Raw genomic sequence first — 27,533 nt, 5'->3', positions numbered from 1 at the left:
TCTTTAATTTCCAAACTGCCCTCCTACGGTTTCTATCCTTCTGTCTGTGCCTTCATCTCTGGCTTCCTTTCTGGTCGTTCAATAGCTGCTGTTGTAGACAGCCATTGTTCTTCTTGACTATTAACAGTGGTGTTCCTCAGGGCTCTGTCCTATCACCAGCTCTCCTCCTCTTATTCAACAATGACCTTCTATGCTGTACATCTAACCCTGTCCACTCATATGTTGATGACTCCACCCTTCACCCTTCCATTCGTTTCTCGCAGCGTCCATCTCAGCAGTTACTTCAACAAATAAGAGATGAAGCTATGGCACACCTAATGTCTGACACGGCTTGTATCTCTGACTGGGGTAGAAGTAATCTTGTTGTTTTTAATGTGTCAAAAACTTACTCCTTACACCAATCAACCCAACAGTCTTCCATAGGAGTACCCACTAATGTTTAATAACATCCAGCTCAATCCTGCATCATCTTTAAACATACTTGGGGTTTCATTCTCTTTGGATTTATCTTCAAAAGATCATATTACATCCATCCACCCATCCATCATCAATTCTTTATCGCCCTATGAGGAGTGTAGGGGCCCAGGGCTAGGCAAGTTGGTCCTGACATTTGAGTTTTTTTTTTTTTTTTTTTTTTTTTTTTTTTTTTTACGTGTCCAACTCTGGGCAAAGGCTCAGGGCCTATTTCTTGGGGACAGTGGCCTATCCCAAGGCCCAGTAGTCCTCCTACACCTCCACATGTCACCACTTCGGCGCTAACACCCACCGTCCATATTGAATACATGCTAGAGCTGTCTCATACAGGACTGGTGTACTGGTATTAGCGGGGGTACTTTTACGACATGTCGGCGGGTCATCTGGTAGATCAGGAAAGTCTGCTTTTTAGGAAATTCAAATCCTTAAACTGTTCCCTGCCCCAGCCGGGATTCGATCCTGGGTCCATTAGGACTGCAATCCGCCTCTCTACCGATTCAGCCACCGGAGATGAGAGTGACTAGCCTCGCTCATCCCTGAGTGGCATTACGTGAACAGTAAACCCCAACCACCTCTTGGATTAAACCTCCACAGACCTAATTCTAGTTCATGGTCTAGCCCACCAGGTGTCCATAGTGTCATTCTCAGAAAATGGGGACAAGGGGTGGTAGAGAGTAATCAGGTACTGATTATTATTTTTCTTGTTCCTTATCATAAACTATACTTGAAAATCCTTTTCGTTATTCAATATATTTATAAAGATGTAGTATCTAATATTAATAAAAGCCTGTCATCCTTGAATGAATACTGCAAAGTTTGTAAAGAAATTTAACAATTACCAATTTAGGCCCTTTCACACATTCTAGAACAGCCATTGGTTACTGAAGTGACTTGTTATATACCCAGAAACTATGGTAAGATTATAAAAGGTAATATAAACGCATGTCACTGTCTGTGAATATTGATATATATTGGCCAAGATATGAAATGAGGAATCTCTGTCATCTCTGTGCAGATGCCCGCCACGCTGCCAGGCACATGATTATCATTCTCAGGCAAAGTCTCAGACCGTCAACATAAACACAGTGATTCTCAGGCATTTGGAGTGACGATGCCTGTGTTTGTTTGTGCAGTGGTAGGCTGCTTGTCGGATTCAAGGAAAATGCTAATCAGTATCCTTCTGTGACTGAAGTTAGAGACTGGGCGAAATTTCCCTCAGCAAAGAAGGAACTAAAACAACGAAAGCTCTGAGGAGATAGATGTAAACGGAATGGAGGATGGATGGCTATGAGATTCCATGCAATATGCTCAACATTTTACTGACTGGATAGGAAATGGGTTATCATCCCAGTTTGTTAATAAATGGGAATCTGGGAATACCAATAATTTCCCATTAGCACAAACATTCCATCTCGATTCACCTACACTCTTGCCATCAGTTGGCTCAGCTTGATCCAGTAAATCGGGATGTTCAAGAGTTTCTCACTAGCTGTATTAGCTTTCCTTTACTATATCCCGAATGAGGCACTGATCTTTGTCTTAAGTATTGCTTACACTGTGCAACAGTCCATTTTTCAAATGAATATGGCTCCATAGTGCATGGGGTGAATCACTCTGCCAGTGTCGTATGCACGGAGATACTTATGCTGGAAGTTACCATTCCCTTCTCTTTAACCTAAATTAACCCAACCAAGCCTAAACTAACCTTACCTAACCTAACCTTGTCTTAGATCAACTTAACCTAAGTAAACTTAAACTAAACTAACCTCAGTTCATGAAATGACTGATTTTACGATCAGCCTTTAACATACGTGTATATATATATATATATATATATATATATATATATATATATATATATATATATACCTGTATGTATATATATATATATATATATATATATATACTGTATATCTATCTATCTGTCTATCTATCTATCTATCTATCTATATCTGTAATATATATACAGTATATATATATATACAGTAAAACCTCGATATAATGGACTTCAGTATAGCGGAATTCGCATTTATCGGACTCGAGGAGCTAAGTGGACTAAATTCTTATGCATCAGGAAAAGTCCAATAAAGCCAGAAGCAGTCTGTCTCTTGAAATAAACGAATAAACAAACAAACGGAGGAGATACGATAACATGGGTCACTCCTCTCTCTCTCTCTCTCTCTCTCTCTCCCACTCCATTCCTTCCCTTCTCCCCATCTCTCTCCAGTGACAGAGAGGGAGTGAAGGTGAAATTGAAAATGAAAAGTAAAGTAATTGTGAAAATGATTGTAAAAGCAAAGGTGAAAGAGAGCACAGAAGTGAATATGGAATGTCAAAGTCAACAGAGAGAGAGAGAGAGAATAATTACGGGAATGACAAATGGCGTCCCCTTGACATAAATGAGGGAGATGGGCATAACCTTGGGCCCTCCTCTCTCTCTCCTTCTATATATCCTCCCCTTCTCTCTGTCTGTGGGAGAGAGAGGTGAAAGTGAATGAAAAAGTGAAGGTTAGTGAAGGCATTGTGAAGGTGAAAGTGAAGGTAGTGTGAAAGTGAAAGTGAAGGCAAAAGTAAAAGTGAAGGTGGAAGGTGAAAGTGAAGTCAAAAGTGAAAGTGAAGGCAAAAGTAAAAGTGAAGGTGGAAGGTGAAAGTGAAGTCAAAAGTGAAAGTGAGGGCAAAAGTAAAAGTGAAGGTGGAAGGTGAAAGTGAAGTCGAAAGTGAAGGTGGAAGGTGAAAGTGAGGGTGAGAAGGTGAAAGTGAGGGTGAAATTGAAGGTGAAAGTAAAAGTGAACGTGAAAGTGAAGTAAAAAATGAAAGTGAAAGTGAAGATGGAAGGTGAAGGTGAAAGTAAACATGAATGTGAAGGTGAAGTCAAAAGTGAAAGTGAGGGTGAAAATGAAGGTGAAAATGAATGTAAAAGTGAAGATGAAGGTGAAAGTGAAGGTGAAAGAAAAGTTGAAAGCGAAGGTGAAGGTGGAGGTGAATGTGATAGTAAAAGAAGGGAGGGCAAAAGTGAAGGTGAGTGAATAATTGTAAAGGTAAATGTGAAAATGAGAAAGTAAGGTTGCAAGTGAGGGTGAAATGGAAATTCAAAATGAGTGATAGTTAAAGTGAGTGTGAAGGTGAAGGTGAATGTGAAATGAGCATGGAAGAGAATATGAAAGTGAATGTGAATGTCAGATGAACTGAAAGTGAAGATAAAAGTGAATGGGAAAGTGAAGATGAAGCTGATGACGAAGACAAAAATATGTGAAGTAAAATGGAAGTGCCCGGTGCGGAGAGAGAGAGAGAATAAATGCATGAATGACAGGCAAGCCTCTGTGCATAACAAAAGGAGGAGGAAGTCCAGGGAGGAGTCCAGATGTCGCTTTTATCGGACTTTCGCTTTTTTCGGACTGGCTTGGGCCCCAATTAGTCCGATATAGTGAGGTTTTACTGTATTACTGAACATTCAAGTAATGGGGTGATTGATATGGGACCTACTATGGTGCCTCATTAACTAAATGGAATGATGTAAGTGCAGCAGCCACCCAAGAACCAAACCTCCACACTTTTCCCTGGACCTTGCTGTGTCAAGGCAGCCATCTGCCACGGGAACATCGGTTCACTGCATGGGACAGCTCTGTAGGGGCAGTTGCTTGCCCATGGTTCATGGGTCTGACCAGCCAGATAGACTATTATAGGGTTAATAATGACAGCAACAACAACAACCATAGAGGTATCATACATCATTGTCTCTCCAACACTGATACTGAACCTGTAATTGAGACATTCGTTTACAGTTACAGTACAGTACTCATACAGGTTTTATACAGATGTGGTGTAATGTTGAAGAACACTGTTAGAATTTAAATATCTGCAAAAATTACTGAGCAGTGATGACATATGCCTAAGGAATGGGGAAAAGGGTCCAATGTGATAGCAAAGTGACAAGGAGTTTTATTCTTGTCGGTAGGCAGTCTTGCAGCTCTTCCTCAGCAGGTTGTTTTTAAGTATTACACCTTCACATTCTCTTTTATGGTATTTACAAGTGCCTTTACTTGCTGTGCTCATTAGCACTTGGACAGCTGAGGATTGCAGGTGATGGCAAAAAAATAACCCCTGAGAGAACCTTAGTCTGGATCAAACTCAGAATATCAGCCGCTGGACCCCCACTCATTGCGTTTGCAAGTTTTGTCAAGGGTGTCTCTCAGGGTTCAGAATTTAGTTACTTACATATGTAGTGTACAGTACATACAGACTTAATGTGAGCACTGTAGTACATTGGAAATACTTTTCATACAGGCAAAGATTATGGTACATAGCTAAATAACATAGGTATAATAATGATGTACCATATACAGTACAAAAATAAACTAATAAGGATGAGGTGCTTGGGAGCAATGGAAGCAAACCTGAAGATTGCTCAAGGAATCTGACGGTATTGCAAGAGGAGTGGGAACCTGAATGTGGCAGTAATGAAATGTTCGCATGGCAGTGTGTTGGTACAGTATCAACTTTGCCTTGCGAGAATGATATTTGAATAATGTTGCCAGTTTCTGTGTGATAATGTAGTGTACTTACCATTTTATTCTTGGTTTCCCGATGGGTATTCATGTTCTCTCAGTTATTTTATTCAGATGAGGGAAGGCTTTTCAAACCTGATGGATTAGATATAACACTGAATACTACCCTCACTGGTAGTCATCCTGTTAAAAAAAAAAAAAAAAAAAAAAAAAAAAAAAAAAAAAAGTCATGTAACATCATTATAATGAATAGGCGCCCATGATAAGTGCCTTTTTGGTTGTTCTTCTGTTTACTCCACAGTAAACTGTAGAAAAGTTGCTTACAGGATTAAAAGTTTCCATGGTATTCTTAGGGCTAATATGTAATTTCCACAAATTTGCCATGCAGATACAAGTTATATGGAAAAAGTTAATGTATTAAGCCCTTCAGTCCAGTGACTTAATTTTTTTTATGTATTCATGCTGTTTCCAGATGTGTGTGTGTGTGAGAGAGAGAGAGAGAGAGAGAGAGAGTCTTTTTTGAACAAGAGGGGTTTGATATTGCCCTCACTGATCTCTACCACTAGGGTGCTCTCCTTAGATGAATAAAAGCATCTGGCAGCATCAAATATAAACAACAAAGAGGCATCACCATGGTGAAGAGGTTAATCACTTGTTTCTGGGTGATGTCCTTTTAGCTTCATAGTTCTTGCTTCCGCCAGATGATTTTCTACAACTTCAGAAAGGCCTTCATATTCAGAAGGGTTCAATAAGAGCAGTGAACTTCCAGCTTAAAAAGTGCTTCTTAATCTGAATTGCATCATCAGGAAACATCTAGAATAAAATGGAATAAGACAACCAGGCTTAGTTTTTAATAAGACTTACCTTGGTCCACCCACAGGTCAGTTGATGCTGTTCCTAGACCGAGTTGATGCTTTCATATACAAGGTGTGTCCGTTTGTAGCAGCGGGAGTGGTAGTCGGCTCAATATATTGGACTGCAGTCACATACGGGGCCATCACAGTCATGCAGGTGAGACACAGTACAGAGCTGCATTGAAACTGGCGTAGGTGGTATTGTAGTACTTCTTCATTAGCCATATATTTTGCATATTACACCTTACCATTCCCTTGTATGCCTTTTACATTAATACAGTTGTAGTATGCATCATAAACATTCAGAAGGGCATTGAGGTGTAACGTACTAAATAAACTGTTAAGGAAGAGGTGTTACAAACTCTGCAAAGCCACATAGAATACAACTCGTCGGACCATATTATTAACTTGAGATTGCACGGGGTAAATCAGTTAGTATCATTATTGAAACACGCATGCATGTACGCATGCACCACGCACGCAAAACACACACACACACACACACACACACACACACACACACACACACACACACACACACACACACACACATACACACAGGGTGGATAGAGAGGATCTTTTTGTGTTGGATGTTGGAAGAATAAGAGGTCATGACTTCAAGTTGATTAATGATTCTAAAAGGTTCAGTTTCCCAAATACAAGCATAAGTACAGTATTTGGAATGACTTGAACGAAGAGGTGGTGCAGGCAGAAAACATTCATGTGTTTAAAACTAGACTAGAAAAATGTAGATATGGAGACAGGACAACACGAGCTTAGCTCAGTTCCTGTATGCTACAAATAGGTAAATCTATCTGTCTATCTATTGCCAGACGCCATAATCCCGCATGGGGTGGCTATTTGACTCTGAGTTATTTGTTTTACAGGGAGGGGTACTAACCCTCCACCAACCCACTTGACATGTAGGGAGCACATATGGTTTGGTTATATGGTTACCACCCATCGTTGTAAATGGTTTCTTGGCTTACAGGAAACCATTTGGCTTGTCACTCAATGTAAAGCCACCTGTAACGGAAAGAAAAGCATTAAGTAGTGACAGGAAAGATGGGAGAAATAGGAAGAGAGGAGGGCAGGCACAGAAAAAGAATGATAAAGGCTAAGGAAGAAGTAGGCAGCACTACAACAAGTGAGTGGATGATGGTTGCCACCACCTACCACTACATACCAGATTACTGTATGTTCCTGTCGGCCACTTACACTGACTCAGAAGAGCTAGAACTCGCCATAATGTCACTTTGAAAACCTGCGGTAAACTGATGCTAAACAGGGGCAAACCGTGCAAAAAAAAGCTAGTGTTACAACTGGGGAAACAAGCGTTTCCTATTAGCATAAACTGCTTGTGAGAGAAGAGCGCAGATTTACAGTTCTGAGCAGTCAGAGCGCTGCCATATATCACAGCCAGGCTGGCCGGGCCGTGGTGGGGGGGGGAGGGGGGAAAAAACGCGATACTTGGCAACAACGGAGGTCAGTAGTACAAAGGTAAAGTATGCTAATTGTAGCTAAAGGGTGGTGGTACTGATAGACAATACCAGCTGGAGCCTGCCTGCCCGCGGTTATTCAAAATTTACTAGAATCGCAAACACGACGCTCCGCCGTTATGTCCTTTTCGCCGAGCATCGCAAACACAACGATCCGCGTTTAAAGGGTTAAGAAATCCCTGTATTGAGGTTGAACATGGTACAGCTAATGTTCTCTGTGGACTAGAAACTAAGTCAAATACCAGAACTAACTACAGGTACTACGTTAAATACCCAACAGTTGCTGGAAACTTGGGAGAAAAAAACAAAACAAAAATATTATTTCATTTCGTTTTTAAAGGTTTCAACATGCTTGCAGGCATCGGCCTTGGTCAGCTAATGGCGGCTCTCCATGCAGCTCAGTCTATGGCAACTTCCCTATTCAGTCCATCATTCTTGAGGTTATGCTCAGTGACATCATCCCAGGCCTTTTCTGGTCTACCTCTCGCAACCCTAAGCATAGTGTTAACACATCTCACTTTCTGCACCCAATAATCATCTCCCATCCTCTCCACATGGCTAAACAGTCTCAATCTACCCCTCCTCATCACAGCACCAGTACACTCCAGTCCCATCCTATCTCTCAGCTCTTTCATTGTAAAACTTGCCCCCCCCCCCAGGCCATGTACTCAGAGATGCACTGCACTTTGACCTAACCATTGTCATTTCAGTATGTTTGAGGTTGTGAATGTCCTCTTCCTTTACTTCTCAGGTCTCACTACCATACAGCATTACACTCCTGACACATGCCACATAGAAAGATTCCTTAGCATGGAGGGAGAGCCCTCTCACTGTCAGGAAAGGCAACAGCTCTCTGAACTTCCTCCAGCTGCTCCTCACTGTAGCCTCAGAGCTAGCTCCAGCCCCACCTCCAGCACACAGCATGTCTCCCAAATAACAAAACTCTTATACACACTCAAGAGACTTACCAGCAAAATCAATCCTTTCATGCCTGACAATCTCCACATGCTGTCCCCAACACTATCTATCTATCTATTGCCAGACGCCTCAATCCCGTTTGGGGTGGCCACAAACAAATCGCCTCCAAGTCGCCCTGTCCCCCGCCATTTCACTGCCCTGCTCCCAACTCACACCCCCCTCTCTCATATACCTCTCCACCCTATCCCTCCATCTCATCCTCGGCCTCCCCCACCCTCTCTCCCCCTCCACCTCACTCATATACACTCTCTTCGTCAGTCTTTCACCCTCCATCCTCTCCACATGGCCAAACCACCTCAGTGTATTCCTCATAACGCTTCCTATCACATCCACATCCACACCACAACGTTCCTTTATATCCTCATTCATCAGCCTGTCTCTCCACGTGACTCCACAGGCTCCTCTTAAATAACTCATTTCCACTGCTCTCACTCTTGACTTGTGTCCTTCCAACAATGTCCAAGCTTCACTTCCGTACGTTAGAGTTGGTATCACAATACTGTCATGTAGTAACTTTTTCACTTCCATGCTCACTTCCCTGTTTCTTATCACTGCTTTCAAGGAACCAGCAACCTTTCTTCCCTGCTGTACCCTTTCAAGCACTTCACCCTCCAAACCTCCATCCTTACTCATCACACTACCCAAATACTTAAATGTCCTCACATTTTCCAATTCCTCACCATCCAACCTCACTGTACATTCACTAACTTCACCTCTCTCAAAGACCATCACTTTACTCTTCCCTACATTCACCTTTAGGTTCCGTTTCTTACACACTCTCTCAAACTCATCCACCAAGCCTTGCAGCTCCCCTTCGTCTTCACTCAACAACACAGTATCATCTGCAAACAACAGTACAGGGAGTTTCCAAACACTATCCTCTCTCACCAGGGCCACTCCAACATCCACTACCCTACCTTGTACCTCTTTTATTACCCCATCCATGTACAGATTGAACAACCATGGAGACATGACACATCCCTGTTTCAAACCAACTTTCAAAGAGAAAAATTCACTTAGGTCACCATCCACACGCACTGCAGCCTTCGCACCATCGTACATACTCTTCACAGCATTCAACAACTTCCCATCTACTCCATATATTCTTAACACTTTCCACAATCCTTGTCTATCCACCCTGTCATATGCTTTCTCCAAATCCATGAAAGCCGCATACAACTTCTTTCCCTTCTCAAGAAACTTTTCCACTAAAGATCTAAGAATGAATATCTGATCTACACAACCTCTTCCCTTCCTAAAGCCTCCCTGTTCTTCTCCAACTAATTTCTCTGTTCTTTCTCTAACTCTGTCTATAAGTATCCTACCATACACTTTTCCTATTATACTAAGAAGACAAATGCCCCTATGATTACCACACACTTCTTTTTCCCCTTTTCCTTTGTACAAGGGAATAATTATACCTGACTTCCAATCCTCCGGGACTCTACCTTCTTCCCAGGCCAATCTGCACATCTTCCACATCCATTCTACTACTATCTCTCCCCCATGCTTCAGCATTTCACCACACACTCCATCAATTCCTGGGGCTTTCCCCGATTTAACTTTCTTCATTGCACACACTGCACACATAAATTGAGCAATATGTCGCAGTCGACCTCTGATACAACTACATCTCATATGCACCCACTTATTACAGACACAGCACAAGATGGAACTACTGTACTTCTCACGTCATTGTGGCAAATCGCACATGGCCTTTTTCTCTCTTCTTTGACAATACTGCCCCCAGCCCTAGATACCCATAACTTTTGTTATATCTGCACGTACTTTTAAGCCTTTGTGCCCCATACTATCTCTCCACTTCCTAAGTCTTTCCTCCGTCTCCTTTTCATTCTCTCCTGTCAACACCAAATCAGCAGCATACAATATCTCCCATGGGTGTCATTGAGAAAACTTCAGGTATCATGATAAGCAATATGTGGCTCAAGACTGACCTCTGATGCACACCAACATTCACAGAAAGCTCATCACCCTTACCATGGTGTGAGCACCCACATACATAGCCGTAACCTCCCTAACCAGCCACTCCTTGGTCCCAAGCTATCTCATTGCCCACTTCACCACCTTTGTAGGGACTATGTCAAAGACCTTCTCCAAATCAATGAAAACAAAGTTCAGATTCCTTTTCTTTCCTTAACAGTATACTGTACTTTTCCTGAAGCTGTCAAACTATGAATATGGCATCATTGGTCCCTTTGCCTGGCATACAGCCAAACTGCATCTCATCAATATTCATTCTTTCGTTATGCATACCTTCTGGAGCTTTCTACCCTCTTTATATGGTCCAAAAGCAGTACACTCAATCCTCGTAAATTGCGGCAATTTGGGTCTGCACCACTGCCGCGATTTACATATTCCGTGGTTTATAAATAATAACTCTTGTGTGAAAAATTAATTTGGGTCTGGACTTTGGCCAACCACCCCCCACAGCACCCTGCCTACACCTATCTAGGCACCATCAAACACAAACATACAAATTTAGGAATATTCAGTGCATGTATTTAATAGAAATAAGCATTGTTAAGGGATCTCACCTTAATCCTATGATGATATTGCTTAAGTGAATGGAGTGGGGTGGTGTTGGGAAGAACTTAGAACCTCTCAGCACTTGTTCTTCCCAAACTCTTTTGCCAGCTTTGATCACTTCTCTCCCTTCTCAACACGACAAATGAGCTCCAAACATTGACTGTACGACAATGGCAGCTGCTTCTTGATGCCATACTGCTTAGAGCGCTTTATTGGGGGTTCGGGAGGGGCCATGGAAGGTAGGAGGCGGGGGGGAAGGTGCACAAAAAAAGGCAGGTAGCTCTCGTACTCCACGGCGACGGTTTGTAGTGTGCGGACTGGCGGGAAGAACAACAACAATGTGGCGGCATTAGTATGCACACTTGCCACCAAGGACGGGTGGTGATTGGTTATTGGGTCGTGATTTTCAAATTGAATGCCGCGGTTTACGATTCTCCTCGGAAAAGGCCCACTGCGGTGCCTAGGTCAGCGATTTTCGTGACTTAAAAGCAATTTAAGGGTACCAGCAGTCTGACAGCCACTTAGCCGTGATTTACGAATCCGTGATTTATAAACACGGAATTTACGAGGATTGAGTGTATACAGCATATTCAATTTATAAACAGTATCTATATATATATATATATATATATATATATATATATATATATATATATATATATATATATATATATATATATATATGTATATATACATATATATATATATACTGTATATATATATATATATATATATATATATATATATATATAAAACTTTACACTCCCTCTTATGTCTTTCTTTCCTTCATTCTTTCCTCTTCCTTCTGCCTGTGGGTGACTCTACACTGAGTGACAGGCCAAACGGTTTCCTGTACACCAGAAAACCATTTACTACGCTGGGTGGTAACCATATAACCAAATTTTGGCGCCTGGTGGTTTAGTGGGTAATTATTGCGCTCCAGTCAGATTGTGCCGGTGAAGGTTAAATCCAAGGGGTGGTTGGGGTTGATTGCTAATGTAATGCCACTCAGGGATGAGTGAGGCTGGTCACCCTCATCTTAAATGTCAGAACCAACTTGCCTAGTCCCGGGTTCCTATGCTTCTCTGTGGGGCGACATAGGATTGGATGATGATGATGATGTATACATATATATATATATATATATACATATATATATATATATATATATGTATATATATATGTATATATATATATATATATATATATATATATATATATATATATATATATATATATATATATATATATATACATACAGTTATCCCTCCATTATCCAGTGTAATAGAGCCAAAAGCATGTCCGGAAAGTGGTCCCCTCTGGCAAGTGGGCCCGTGGCTCCTGGATTGGTACATAAGGACCCTAACCCAGCCTGACTTTGAAAGCCACCTAAATAACTCCCTACCGGACATGCATAGCACCTATTTAAACCTATTTAGGACCCTATTCTCACCAATAATGGACATAAAGCATGAAATAAATGAAAAGGAACCAAAGAATGAGGAGTTAGAATTAACTGTACCACAGCCAGGGTACCAGCACGTCTGTGGCTGCCTTCTCTAAAGGCCTTGGCAGTGATGAAAATGCTCTTGAAGCATGTACAGTAATCTAGTGTTGTGCTGCACCTACAGTAATTCTTTGCCTGTGAGTTATAATTGTTTAACACCTCACATTGTTAATTGCACCAGGCCAGTTTCAACTGCCAGTTTGCACTCCACAGTTAATTCTTTGCATTCTAAATTCTAATTTCGGAACATTGCACAACACTGTAAATTCCCGTGTGGTCTAGTGGCGAGGTATTGCAGTTTATTCACTGTTTATTCACAAAAAACGAGCACATGTGGCTTCCACTGCGATAAGCATCTGCTCACGATCGAAGTTAGGCAGTAACTGTTGGTGCCATGGTAGTGACGGGAAAACAGAGTTGGCAGATCGCAACGGCCACATTACCAAACTCCTCAACTTTCATTGCCAAATTTAACTTTTTCTTACCAAATTTGTAAAGCTAGCATTTATTCTTCACTAATTATATATACAAGTGTAAATAAATGTAATCACTCTCCTTATAATTAGCAGCATATTGATTATTTTCATCTTATGTTGGCTAACAGATTAATCAGAGAGAGCAAACAATCTACCATCTCCATCCTGTGTATCCTCATACCTGTGAAAAATCCATTTGGTAATGCATTATTCTGCTTCATTACCAAACGAATTTTTCATTACCAAACTGGCTTACATTCGGTAATAAAAAATGCCAAATGGCAACCCTGACAGGGGAAGGGGGAGGAAGGAAGGGTGAAGGGTCCGTGGTGTAACAGCTGTTTGGTGCCGCGCGGCAATTTCAATTTACGGGTGGGAATAAATTAGGATTTTGGGGGGATTTTTTTCGTTTTTTGGCCATTTTTGAGTTCCGAAGGTCCAGGCCCATAATGTCCGGTAAGTGGGGTGTCCGGAAAGTGGGCATCTGGAATGTACAGGGATTACTGTATATGTATATACAGTATATATATATATATATATATATATATATATATACTGTATATATATATATATATATATATACATATATATATATATATATATATATATACAGTAGTTCCTCATTTATCCGGACGTGTTCATTATCCGGATGCCGGACCTTGGCTCTATTAACCCCTCTGTGGCCTAACGCATGGAGATTTCCGTGCCCCACAGGGCCACCCCGCAGTCATTTTTCGAAGTTTCGAAAATCGATTTTTTTTTTTATGCCATATTGAAGAGCAAGTTGTGATGCACCTTCCCGTGCAAATTTCAGCTTCCTAGACCCATCTTGTGGTGTGCAATCAAATGTGGAAGTTGCATAAATTTAAACAGCTGATACCGGTCACACGTAGGTATTGCAGTAACGCAATATCGCATTTTTTTTTTTTTATCAAAAACATTGTCAATGGTGCTGAAAAGGTGTGAAATATCTAGATATGTGTATTTTGAAGTTTTTTAGTACATAATACATGAGGTTTGAATTTTAAATATATATAGAATGAATTTATTTTGCATTTTTCAGTGTTTATTGTGTTTATGGTAGTATCGACTTATTTTTGTAGTGTGGGTGGTGGAATTTGTTGGAAAAGGGAGGCAAGTGTTTCTGTTCTGAGACCTTAACAAGATAAACGTGTTCCCTTGGGTGTACAGGCTGGACAGTGAGGGTTGAAATGTGAAATGACCTGCCATTCACACCTCGCACGAGGTGATTAGCCGGGAGGGCAAGGAGGTCTTTCCCCCCTTGAAAGCATCACGTGAACATAGGAAACTTTCCTGTTATGCTTGTAAAAGGCAAAGAATATGTAAAATTATTCAGAACAGTACAATAAACCTGAGCAAATACATAAAGATTAAAAAAATATATATATATACATATATTTTTGCCGATTTTGTTTATGCCTGCGTTTATCTATAATCGTAAACAAGGTGGTTGTGTGTGTTTCGCAAGGGAGGAGAAAAATGTTTTTTTCTGTCTGGATCAAAATAATGGGTGTAACTATGTGTGTTTAGGCATGGCCACGAGCGAAAAACTTGTACATCCACTTGTCACGGCAGAAGATGCTGAACTGACAAATGATGTGGGTGAGACTCAGAGAGGGTGAAGTGAAGGTCAGTCTCATGTCTGAGATGTTCGTTCACTTCCCAGAAGTTTTCACAGTTTTCAACAAGTTGCACTGCATCAAATGCTCCAATCCAGTACAGCAAACCTGAGCAAATAGGTAAAGATACGAAAACAAATGTGTACAGTATTTTTCTCATATTATCATGTCTTTTTTGTTTATGCCTGTATTTATTCATAATCATAAACAGGGTGGTTGTGTGTGTTTCGCAAGAGAGGACAGAGATATTTTCTGTCCAGGTCTAGATAATGGGTGTAGCTGTGCGAGTTTATTGTAGGCATGGCCACAAGCGAAAAAATCGAAAATCCACTCATCACAGCAGTAGACTCTGAATTTCTTGATGGGGTTTATGGGAGTGTAGAGTAGGTCAGAGTCAGGATGTTCAAAACGTTTGTTCACTTCCCAAAAATTTTTGCCGTTTTTTTATAAGCCATGTTCGAATGACACCGGCGGTTTGGTAAAACGTCATTTGACACCGGCGGCCACGGAGGGGTTAAACCATTATCAGAATTTACTTGCTATTTTCCTGACATAAAAGTCCCCGAACACTTTGGCCAGCCAGCTGATGTCCTCAAACATTCGGTATCGTGGCCGCTGGGCTTGAGCTGTGAGTGGGAACTAGTCCGTAGCCCACAACCAGAACAAAAATGTCCGTCCGCCCCTGTACTGAATTGTCAAAGTTGTGTGCTCATCCTGTCATTCCCAACAAACCTCCAGCACCCGAGTAATGCGTCTATAACCCACAAGTGGTGTCAAAACGTCCGTACACATCCCCACCGAATGTTCAGTGTCATGCAGCCACTGGGTTGAGTCTTTCCCAACAGACACCACCATCGAACACAGGCCACAAGTCACGAGTACATGATCGACGACATTGGCTGTCTTCCTCTCTACTGAACATCGAAAGTCCCCTGGTCACAGTGAGTTGTGTTTCCGCATGGCCACTTAGCGTCTAACAGACCGCAAACCAAGAGTAAATGTACGGTAAAAGCACCCATGCGCCTGTTGACAGAAGGACGAGAATTCTGCCCAGAGCCTCACTTCTCCTCCCCTCCCATCCCCCCCTCCTTATCCTTCTGGCTCCCCCCTCACTCTCTCAGTCCCTTCCCTCCTCCCTGGTGATAACACTGACTCGTGAGTTTTCAAACTTTTTTATGATTTATTTGGCTACTATTGGTTGTACTGAAATTCCGAAGTGACCACAAGAAGGCTCATGAAATTCTGCATCTAGACATGTGCTTAACTCTTGGAAGGTGATGGCAAAATTTTGCACTACGATGGTGGGAAGTTATATGAAGGTAAGTTTTGCTCCTGAACACTTTTTTATTGCTGCATTTCTATATTTTTCCTTATCAGTTTTATGTGTTTTTCTTATCTTTTAGTGTAAACACCAACGAAGATGATGTTATATCATTTATACCAATACAACTAATTTCCGGTGGCATATTTGGCCTTGGAATTTTTTTGAGACCTGGGAGCAATCACTTGTCACAGATAACTGATTTTGAAACCATTTTCAGGTTTTTTGTTGATTTTTGTTTTTTATGCATTGTTTTCTTGATGTTTAGCATTAATCATCATAAACCTGTTTGTGTTTTGATGTCTTACATGGCAAAATGACTGGAAAACAGTGCCAAAATTGGGAAAGATTCAGTACATACAGTAGTGTATAGGTTGGGTGTTTTGTGGTCATCAGTTTTTTTTTTTTTTTTTTTCATGGTTTTCTTGGTGTTTAACATTACTTTGGATATTCCTATGTATGTTTTGATGTCTAAATATGGCAGATTGACCTGAAAATAGTGCCAGAATTAGGAGGGGTACAGTACATACAGTGATGTATAGGTCGGATGTTTTTTGGTTTTCATTTTTCATTTTTTTTTTCATTTTTTTCTTGATGTTTAGCATTACATTGGATATTCCTGTGTGTGTTTTGATGTGTAAATATGGCAGATTGACCTGAAAACTGTGCCAAAATTAGGAGAGGTACTGTAGATGTATTGTTTTTTTTTTTTTTTTTTTTTTTTTTTTTTTTTTTGGATAATCCTGTGTATGTTTTGAGGTCAAAATATGGCAGAGTGACCAGGAAACACTGCCAAAATAAGGAGGGGTTCTGTACCTTTGTGTTTAGGTAGGGTGTTTTTTTGTTTTCCGTGTTTTGTCTGCATGGTTTTCTTGGTGTTTAACATTATGTTGGATATTCCTTGTGTGTTTTGATGTTTAAATATGTCTGAATGACTGGAAGACACTGCCAAATTAAGCATAGGTACTGCACAAATAGGTTAGGTATAGGTAGGGTCTGGATATGGTAGGGGAATAGTATTCATTATCCGGATATTACCACTACAGTACAAGTCCCATTATTCGGCATCTATGGGACCAGGATGATGCTGAGAAATTAGATTTGCCGAATAATCAAAACCCTACGCACTCAGTACCTTAAATATATTGGTGAACACTTATCACCACTTATGGTACAGTATTACAACTGTGTTTGGAGAGAGTACTATATACTGTACAATACTGCAATCAATACAGTACTATACCAGAATCTGAAATATATATATATATATATATTAGTGAACATATACAAGGGTAATGACACAGTAGGCCTACAAGTCAGATAACACTTCCTGGATGGCCGAAATGATACGGAATATTACCTACCAGCTCAGTACATCACTTGTATTGGTGAACTCATCACTACTTATATTATTACAAATATGTTTGGAGTGAGTACTGTATACAGTACTTTTTCCAAACAAAATAAAATAGTCGGAAAATTGCATAAAATAAAGGGATCTGAATTGGTAAGGTCTTTCTGATGAAAGTCATAAATTACATTTAGCACTCACTCTTTTGTTCGTTTTTTTTTTTACATGTGAAAAGAGAGTACTGATGGAAACAGTAATGTATTCCATGAACCCCTTAATAACCTCCTACATTGAACAACCCTTTACAGTACCGATGTCGAGTTAGTGAGCTATGGAAAAACTGTGAACAATTATGGGAATGGAACGAAGGTCACTGGTATGTTTACACGACTCTATGCTACGATTCCAAGCAGTCAGGGGGTCAGTTAATCTCAGATGTTTTCACCAATTTGGTAAATGCACCATAACTTTATCAATTCTCCAGTCAATCATAGCGAATCATAGCATGGGTTTAGGGAGCTAAATAACACATTTCTAGGTGCGCCAGACGATTATCTTCACATCTTATAAGAAAATGGAAGAAATTAAATCCCTTTCTGAGTACGTAAAGTTCTTCCAGTCTTCTGAAATCAATTAATTTTTCTTAAAGATGGGAAGATAATCATCTGGCTCACCTAGCAATGTGTTATTTAGCTTCCTAAACCCATGCTATGATTCGCTATGAGTCACGGAAAGCTTGATAAAGTTACGGTGTATTTACCAAATGGGCGAAAACATCCGAGATTAACCGACCGCCTAACTGCTTGGAATCGTAGCGTAGTCATGTAAACATACCACTGACCTTCGTTCCCTCCCCATAATTGTTCAGTTTTCTTTATAGCTCACAGTAACTTAACATCACTGACATCGGTACTGTAAAAGGTTGTTCAGTGCCGGAGGTTATTAAAGTATTAATGGGATATATTACTGTTTGCATCAATGCTCTCTCTTTCACGTTAAGCACAAAAACAAACAAAAGAATGAGCACTAAATGTATGTTTAACTTTCATCAGAGAGACCTTAGCTATTCATATTCCTCCAGTTTATTTTTAAGTATTTTTCTGACTTTAGGTTAGGTTAGGTTTGGTTAAATTATAAGGTACAGTTAAACTCGGTTAGGTTAGGTTCAGTTAAACAGGACAGTCCCTTCCACCATTATGCTGAGGAATAAAAATACTAGAGCTGTCACAGACGTACAGCTAAAAACAACGGGGAAACTGATTTAACAAGCAACATTTATTTATAGGTAATGCATTACAGTGTCAGTGGTTCATGGTCTACTCAGTTACCGGTGTCATTTTCAGGAAGGCATCAAGAATGAAAGAATTTCAAGAATTAGCGTGGGGGCTTGGAACGTAACCCTCGCTAATTTGGTGGGGGTGGTTACTGTAGTGTATGATACTGTGCAATATTGTAATCAATACAGTACTATACCTGAATCTGAATAAAAATATAGAAATTAGTGAACATACAGAAGTGTAATGAAACATTAGGCCTACAAGCCACAGATAACACTTCCTAGACTGCCGAGATGATTCCGGACATCTGCCGAACAATCAATGATTTTCGTAAATGGGACTATTTCTCAAAACTGCCGAAATGTCGGATCTACTGAACAATCAGCTGCCGAATAATAGGACTTTTACTGTACCTGGACATGCCTTTGGCTTTATTATGTTCAATAAATGAGGGATTACTGTATATATATATATATATATATATATATATATATATATATATATATATATATCTGTGTATATACAGTATATATATACAGTAATCCCTCTAATATCCGGACGCCCAATAACCGAACATCCCCACTAACCGAACCTTATCGTCCTGGGATCAAACATTCCCAAAATGGTCCGAAAATCCAAAAAAATTGGGAAAAAAATCGATTTTTTGCCGTCCGTAATTTGAACTTGCCGCGCGCGCCGCGTGAGAGCATTGTTTTGGTTCGTCATTCCTCCGACGTCCGATAGAGCGCCGCTGCATCCTCCCCACTTCCCGCCTGTCTCTCACCGCGACAAGACCTACGCTCTTCGTCATGGCTGCCCACGTGCTCGCTTTTGTGGTGGTGCCGTACTTGCTGCAAGGCCTCCTGCTGCTCTCTGCCCTACTCTTAGTGTGTGTGATGATGGCCCCGCCTCCTGAGAAAAGGAAGAGAGTGGTGTTGACTTTGGAGAAGAAACGGGAGATATTGGAGAAGGTTGATGCGGGTTGGTCTTCCTCTCGCATTCTCCGCGAGTTCAACCTGGCCCGGTCGACTTTGTTTGATATCAAGCGTTCCCGAGACAAGCTCATGCAGTACACGGCTGACTTCTCGTCGAGAAGCAAACGCAACGTGGAGAGGAAGGTTATGTTTACTCCCAAGTATGCAGAGATTGACCGCTCCACGTTGATTTGGTATCGACAGCAACGTGCAGCTGGTGTGATGGTACGTGGAACGGAGCTGAAGGCTGCTGCTGAGAAGTTTGCAAGGCTTCACGACGCCCTAGACTTCAAGGCATCCGAGGGTTGGCTCTTCGCGTTCAAGTTGCGACATGGCCTTACTAACCGTAAAGCACATGGCGAAGCATTGGACGCTAACGAGGATGGAGTGGACGAGTTTCGGCACAAGGTGAAAGGCTTGATCGACAGGGAGGGCCTCACTCTCGGTCAAGTCTATAACGCTGACGAAACTGGCCTATTCTATCGCTCGGTGCCAACGAACACTCTCGCCGATGAGACGGAGAAGCGTGTACCTGGCCGCAAGCTTTCTAAGGAACGGATATCTGCTTTGTGTTGTGCCAATGCTAACGGCATGCACCGGCTTAAGCCCGTTATTGTTGGCCGTGCAAAGCAGCCTCGGTGCCTTCGTGGGGTGATGGATGTCCTTCCTGTCGTATGGTACCATTCTTTGAAAGCATGGTTCACAGCTGTGATTTTCAAAGACTGGTTTCACCATCACTTCGTCAAGGAGGTCATACATTACCAGACGAAGACACTGGGAATTCCTCGCGACCAGGTAAAGGCTCTCCTTCTCCTCGACAATGCACCTGCCCACCCGTGCGACAAGGACTTGGTTGCTGAGAATGGCCGTATTAGGTGCATGTTTCTGCCACCTAATACGACTGCTCTCATTCAACCAATGGACCAAGGAGTGATCGTGGCAACAAAGCGCCTGTACCGTCGGAAGTTCCTGGACGAGGTGATGGTGGTTCTCGAGGACGAGGACGAGTGCAGGGAAGGACGTGACACTCGAGGCAAGCGGACTTTGGAAAACCTTCGCCGCTACAACATCAAGTCTGCGCTGTACAACTGGGCTAGTGCATGGAAGGAAGTCCCTGTGAAAACTCTTGAAAATGGTTGGTCTCGTCTGCTTCTCGGAACAGATGTGGAGTACGATTTCCTAGGGTTTGACGTGGATGACTTCCATGCACGGCAACGTACGCACGGCGACGATGTTGATGTGGACGATGTTCGTGAGTGGTTGGACGACGACGAGGGCGATCCTGGGTATCAGACGTTGTCTGATATCGAGATCGCGTCTTCGGTTGCTGGTGTCATTCCCGAACTTGAAGATTCCGACGACGAAGGCGATGATGATGCAGACTCCGCCCAGCAGGACACTACTCCAGCCATCCCCAAGCTGAGCGCACTCCGGGAACATCTAGAGTTCGTCCTAGACTACCTGGAACACCCGGACTGCGACAGGGAGATGGGGCCCTTGGGACTCGTGGAGGAAGTGCGTGCTTTCCGGCAGCGCATCATCAATCGCCAGAATCGTCGGTCCTTGCGTCAGTCAACGATTGACAGTTTTTTCAGGCCCGTGACCCCCGCTGTGCCAAGCCCTGGTTCCACTCCGTTGCCTCCCCAAGACAGGCCCTCATGCTCCGAGCCACAGCCCAGCACATCAGCTACAGTGGAGTCACCGCTCGACGTGAGTTTGCGGCTGTCTTCAGAGTCTTCTGTAGTCGGTACGCCATCACCACTACCCACCAATGCACCCCTTGGACGCCTGCCAGTGATACTCTCGGGCTCTGACAGTGAATAAACAGCAAGAACTTCTCCACTAGACCACACGGGAATTTTGAGTGTTGTGCAGTGAAAAAAACGGTGTGTTGTGTTAAGGTTTTCAAGTTGGGAGAAAAGACTAAGTAGAAAAGAAATTTAACGTAACTAACCTTCTTTGTTTTGGCTTTGGAAACTTAAAAAAACTTGGGAAAAGTTAATGTGCAACACTTAAATTTAATGGAACATTATTTGGACTAAAGTGAACACTGTGAAAAGAACGGACTTCTGTGTGTTAGTGACTAAGTTCAGTGCAAGACTTCAGGAAGAGTGTAGTGCAAGTGCTTCAGGAAATCGTTCTTACTGTCAGAGTCCGAGAGGAGGCGGTTATTCATCGAGGTGGCCAGGGACTTGCTGTAAGTAGCCAGAATGTTTCATGTTGTACTATTTTCCATACTATATTTACCAGAATGTTTCATATTGTATTTTTTCCCATACTATACTTACCAGAAAGTGTCATACTGTACTTCTTTCCATACTAAACTTACCTCATGCATGGGCAGTAGGAATGTGTTTTTCAGAGTTCGGTTAGGTTCGGTTAGGTTAGGTTCGGTTAGAGTCCATAAGTACCAGAATGTTTATTAATGTATGAACATACTTCTAAACCCACATTTTATGTGTCTATTGCATTTATTTCAGTCATTTATGTGCCTTATTGGTGTGATTTGGGTGTTAAATAGGTGCTGTGCATGTCCGGAGGGAGTTGTATAGGTGTTTCTCTGTGTTAGGGTCCGTAAGTACAAGTCCATAAGCTGGGGCCCAATATCCGGACAAAACCAATATCCGAACCTACCGATGGCTCTATTGATCCGGATATTGGAGTGATTACTGTATACCGGTATATATATAGTAGAACCTCTTTGGTCCGGACCCCTTTAATCCGGATTTCTGTTAATTCAGACAAAATTTAAATATCATAAGCTCCAAAAATATGTTGAAAGTAATACTAAAGTCATTTTCAGTATCAGCGTGGAAAGTGATCGTCATTTGTTTAGTCTCGGATCACGCTAGGTCGCAACATGAGCGCCTGTTTAAACACACGCTAGCATTCGTTCCATCAACTAGTTCACCAACCATTTATATTTTTACGCTGTATTTCAGAAGTTAATCCTCCTTACCATGCCCCTTAACCCTTAAACCGCGGGCTTGCTTTGCTTTGACTTGCGGCTCCCGCGAGCATATTCGCGCTCCGACATATTCTCTAAAAATATTTGCCAAAAATCAGTTATTAGTCCTAGAATATTAAAATCACATATACTTATGGCACATACCTTCAGCTTTCTCCTTGGGTGTTTGTTGAGCCTTCGTCGAGTACCTTAGGACTTGTGGAGACCTCTGAAGTTGGGTAATGAAGTCTCCACTTTACACTTTCCGACAACTTGTAATATGATTACCACAGTCTGATATTATCACTAGAAACTCTATTCTATGATTCTCAAATAGTTTGGAATCCATACTCCAAAAAAAAAAAACACTGAAAGCAATGAAAATTACGAGGGCGTATGACCATCCCACTTCCGATCGTTCGCCGCTAGTGTTGTCTGTTATTCATAAAAACACTCACAGTTTATATTTCTGTTACTATATAACACTTATATATATCTACAGTCTTTATCCATAAGTTTCTTTCAGTAATAGTAGTTTATTGTCACTGTAGGGATTCAATTTCTTTCAGTAAAATACGTAGCATTCACATTCTCGTCCTGTATACTGGCATTGAGAGTGAATGTCACTTTCACCTTCACTCTCATAACTCATAGTATTCATACATGCTAGAGTGAAACTTTCACTTTCATTACTCCTAGTATATATACTCGTATTCTTATAATACTACTCATTTACATTTCTATTTACGTTCTCTATTTTATTTACATTATTTACACTGTGTTATGCACTGTCACTTGAAGTAACTTATAAAACTATTTTCCACTGTTCACTTATATTTACATTCATTGCTTTCACTTGCTGTTTACACATTATTTACAATTCCACTTGCACTGTTTTACTCAATAAAAAGATCGTAGTCACTCTCTATCAATTGTCAGCCCTTTACCTCTTTCCACACGAGGTTTAGAAGGGGGTAAAGGTCACAGGGCCCTTTGCATGGGGCTAAAAGGCGGCGGAAGTTAGCAGGAGCGAATCAGACATACTTCCACCTTCAAAGACGACAGTGAACTGATAGTAGTGGCCTCCTGCCGCCTGGCTAGGGTGAGTGCAACACTACCAACTTCAGCCCTGTGAGACTGCTAATATATAGCAATGAAATGATTGGCAGGAAACCAAGACAATACGTAATAAATTAGGTAGTTCCAGGTGAATGTAAATTTCATTTCTCCCTTCCCTCCTTATACAATACTATCCCAGTTAACCGGGTGGCTTGGGGAATTTACCTTCCCGGTTACAGATTTTTCTCGTATTTCTGATTTTCAAGTCAAATCTATACAAAGGCTATCACAGCAGTAAATACAGTTCAGGTACTCACCAGTCACATTAGGGGTTACACTAAGAGATTCCGCCTGAAAAACTGCCTTGTAAACACACACCATGGTTATAATGGACGTGCGTGCAATGTCTAGCAAGTTGCAGTACTGCAAATTGCACCAGTCCATTGTTTACCGAATTACTGTATTCATTATATGTACTGTACTCATAAAAATTGAAAAATAAAATAAAGAAATAAAAGCTTGAAGATTTATTAGTGAACTGATGATGTGTTAAGACTGCACTGTAGAATTATCACGACACCTGTGCCCCCACGTGAGTTTGTTTACGTTTCTGACTGTTCTTCTTCTTCCCCACCTGACCTCCATCACTCCACCCCTCACCCGCCACTCAGCTTTTTTGCAGAAAATAAAATAAATGATGTACGTATGAAATGTGGGCATATTATTTATTTATTTTTCTTCCAACAAAGTAAACTTTCATTCCTATTAACATTTATATTCAGCCATTAGTGTTTTATAATGTTCGCCTTTTTCAAGTCTGTTGCATATGTCCAGCTTCTGTTTCAAGGTAAGCACGATACGCTTACGTTTAGTTTGCACTTTAGGCATTTTGGAGTGTACAAATTACCGTCTATCAGAGGAACACAATAGCAAGAGAGCTTGTTTACTGTCTGGTGGCAAAACGCAGACTGGTGATTTTTGGAGGGTGTGGAGGATGACTGAATTCAAGTAGGGGAAAGAGGGGGAGAGGAGGGGTGGTTAAGAGGATTTGCTAGGGATTTACATTAGCCGGAAATGCCTTCACCTCGATTTGTCTGACTTCACCCAGCCTCGCGTGACACGATCAAACGGCGGTTTGGCGGTCCATTCAAATTGGCGCACAGTTATAACTTACTGACATTTTTACCAGCCCTTGAATTTTCCCGTTGTTCTGAGTATTCCGTTTGTCTGGATACCGGATAGCTGGGATTGTACTGTATGTATATTTATTACGAAAATAGATTATACGGCATATTTCAAGGGGAAATAAACAGCGAAAATTAGCGAACGAGTGCACGTGAGGTGTTGTCAGGTGATAATTAGCCAATTCCAGGTGTATGGCACTATCACTTACCTTAATTCTTTTTTGTATATATTATTTAACCTTATTTCTTTTTTGTATATATTATTTGGTATAAGAATAGGGCATAGGGCTTATTTCAATGGATGAAATCAGTGGAAAGTTCCAGGGAAGATTTACTTAGCGTAGAATACAGTGTGGTGGCCTTCAATAATTAGGTAGTTCCAGGTGAATGTAAATATCACTTAGGCTTCTCCCTTCCTTTCTTATATATATTTTTATTACGAAAATAGATTATACGGCATATTTCAAGGGGAAATAAACAGCGAAAATTAGCGAACGAGTGCATGTGAGGTGTTGTCAGGTGATAATTAGCCAATTCTAGGTGTATGGCACTCTCACTTACCTTATTTCTTTCTTGTATATATTATTTGGTATAAGAATAGGGCATAGGGCGTATTTCAATGGATGAAATCAGTGAAAAATTCCAGGGAAGATTTACATAGCGTGGCACAGCCGGGCAGGCGAGAGGATAGGGTAATGGAGGGGAGGTAGGGAGGGGAGTCAAGAACGGGGAGAAATGGCTAAATTGTCAACAATGGATGGGAGTACAGATGAGATCAGGAGTGCTGACTAGTGTTGGACATTGGCAGTATTGATAGATGATACAAGCCACCACTTGAAAGCCCGGGCGAATTCAAAATAACACAGAATCACAAAAGTGTCGCCCTGCGGTATGATCCCTTGCTCCCAAGCGTCACGAAAGTGACGCCCCGTGGTTAAGGGGTTAATGCAAGTGTAGCTTCTGCAATGAATAAAGGTGTTAAAAGGAGGAGTTTGCTTATACAAAAATGGGTCAGAATATTTTGCAGTGTTTAGTGATTACTGTAGGTTATTTTTTGTACTTAAATATGCTTTACTTGTACGTAAAACATTAGCTTCTTGCCCATACGGGCATTATCAATATGCCAAAGATGACAATGTATTTTTTGCCTACATAAGTTTTATTTACAGTTAATTAATTAATTTATTTTTTTGCCTACATGGGCCTTAGTCACTTACTACACCTTAAAATGTAGGCTAGTTTCTTGTCATGGCCTTACCTGTAAATTATGCAATACAAAACTATCGTACATGATTAGTTTGGTTATTTTAGTATCCTTTCATCTTTTGCAGTTACTTAGGGTTGACATATGCCACATATGTTAATAATTAACAAACATACCATATGTAGATAGTTTTTGGTATGAACTGGAGATTACCCTGATGGTCTGGACAATCTGCTAATTCGGACAACCCTTCCCCCCATGTAGTCCGAAGGAGAGAGGTTCTACTGTATATATATGTATATATATATATATATATATATATATATATATATGTACGTATGTATGTAGCCAGACACCATAATCCCGTAAGGGGTGGCTGTTTGTCTTTGAGTTGTTTTGCGGGAAGAAGCACTGACCCACTGCCAACCCATTTGTTGATAAGTAGGGAGCATATATTGGTAAGTTATAAGGTTACCATCCAGTATTGTAAGTGGTTTCCTGGCTTACAGGAAACCATTTGGTTTGTCACTCAATATAAAACCACCTGAAACGGAATTTAATAAAAAGTGACAGGAAAGGTGGGAGAAATAGGAAGAGGAAGAGAGGATGGCAGACACAGAAAAAGAATGGTAAAGGTGAAGGTAGAAGTAGGCAGCACTGCATTGTGATTATTCCTGATGCTTACAGGGTGTGGGTTACCAAGAGGGACTAGGGGTGTCAGATGTAAGCTTTCCTTACACCTCTCCTTACTCATTGTTGATAATACCTCTGTTAGTCTACAGCACTGGTAATTTTTACAGATTTTGTGTGTGCGGGTTATGAAAATTATGTGCTGGCTTAAACCAGAGGGCATTTGATTTTTATATTGTAGTCATTACTGTACTGCCGAAATTTACAGGTTGTTGGATACCAGGAGGGGATGGGAGTGATGGAGCAGGCAGACCCCCTTGTGTTACTAGTAGGGCTGCCAACCATCCCAGTGTTCCTTATCCTAGGCAAGATGGTGCGCTGGGAGGATAAGGTGCTACGCCTTGTGAGAGCTGCCGTCACACGCCTTCCCTTCCTCAAGTACATCCTCCCAGCTTTTAGGTTAGCATCACTCCTCTTCATGAGAAAATTTTTCACCTGCATGCAGTTGATAGTTTCCCTCCTTCATTCATTCTCTTTCCGTGTTTTCTTTCCCTCCTTCATGATTTGTCATTCTCTGATTTCTCTCCCCCTTTTCTGTGTGTGTGTGTGCACGTGCATGCGTGCGTGCATGTGTGTGCTCTTACCTTATTGTATCTTAACAGGAATGAGTCAGGCTCGTACTGTCCTGTGTATTAAGCCACTTTTATCATGCGTATCCTTAAATTTATTAATTGTTTTGAAACACACTGTTTCATTCGATAGTGCATTCCACTGATCAGTTGCCCTGTTTGGGAACTGAATTTCCTTACGTCTTTGTCACCTCTCTTTTTATATAGTTTTTTGCAGTGTCCTCTTACTGATGCCTCCCCATAGGTTATATTCTATACACATTTATGTCTATTTTCTCATTCCCTGAGATGCATTTATATAGCATAATCATGTCTCCTCGTTTCCTTCTCTCCTGTAGTGTTGGTAGACTCAATTTTTCTAGTCTTTCTTCGTAGCTTAGATCCCTTAACCCATGGATTGCGCAATTACCTTTCTTTATCCCACCTCGTGGTATGCAAAAAATGGAAAAAAAAAAATATTTAGTGTTTATTATAAAC

At 41.2% G+C, this 27,533-nt stretch overlaps 1 protein-coding gene across 1 annotated transcript in view; it reads left to right on the top strand.

Moving 5' to 3' along the window:
- Positions 1–27,533, top strand: part of LOC145394178 (E3 ubiquitin-protein ligase MARCHF5-like) — a 104,346-nt gene that overhangs the window by 9,795 nt on the left and 67,018 nt on the right. The window contains exons 4-5 of the mRNA XM_080268161.1: positions 5,860–5,990; positions 26,696–26,886. Coding sequence (XP_080124287.1) covers positions 5,860–5,990; positions 26,696–26,886 — 322 coding nt within the window. The remainder of the gene's footprint in view (positions 1–5,859; positions 5,991–26,695; positions 26,887–27,533) is intronic.

This window comes from Coenobita brevimanus, chromosome 26 (genome assembly GCF_032717465.1).
Source record: "Coenobita brevimanus isolate Jiangsu-jjx chromosome 26, ASM3271746v2, whole genome shotgun sequence".
Taxonomy (NCBI): Eukaryota; Metazoa; Arthropoda; class Malacostraca; order Decapoda; family Coenobitidae; genus Coenobita; species Coenobita brevimanus.
Note: the sequence above shows the minus strand (reverse complement) of the source record. Positions and strands in the feature narration are given on the sequence as shown.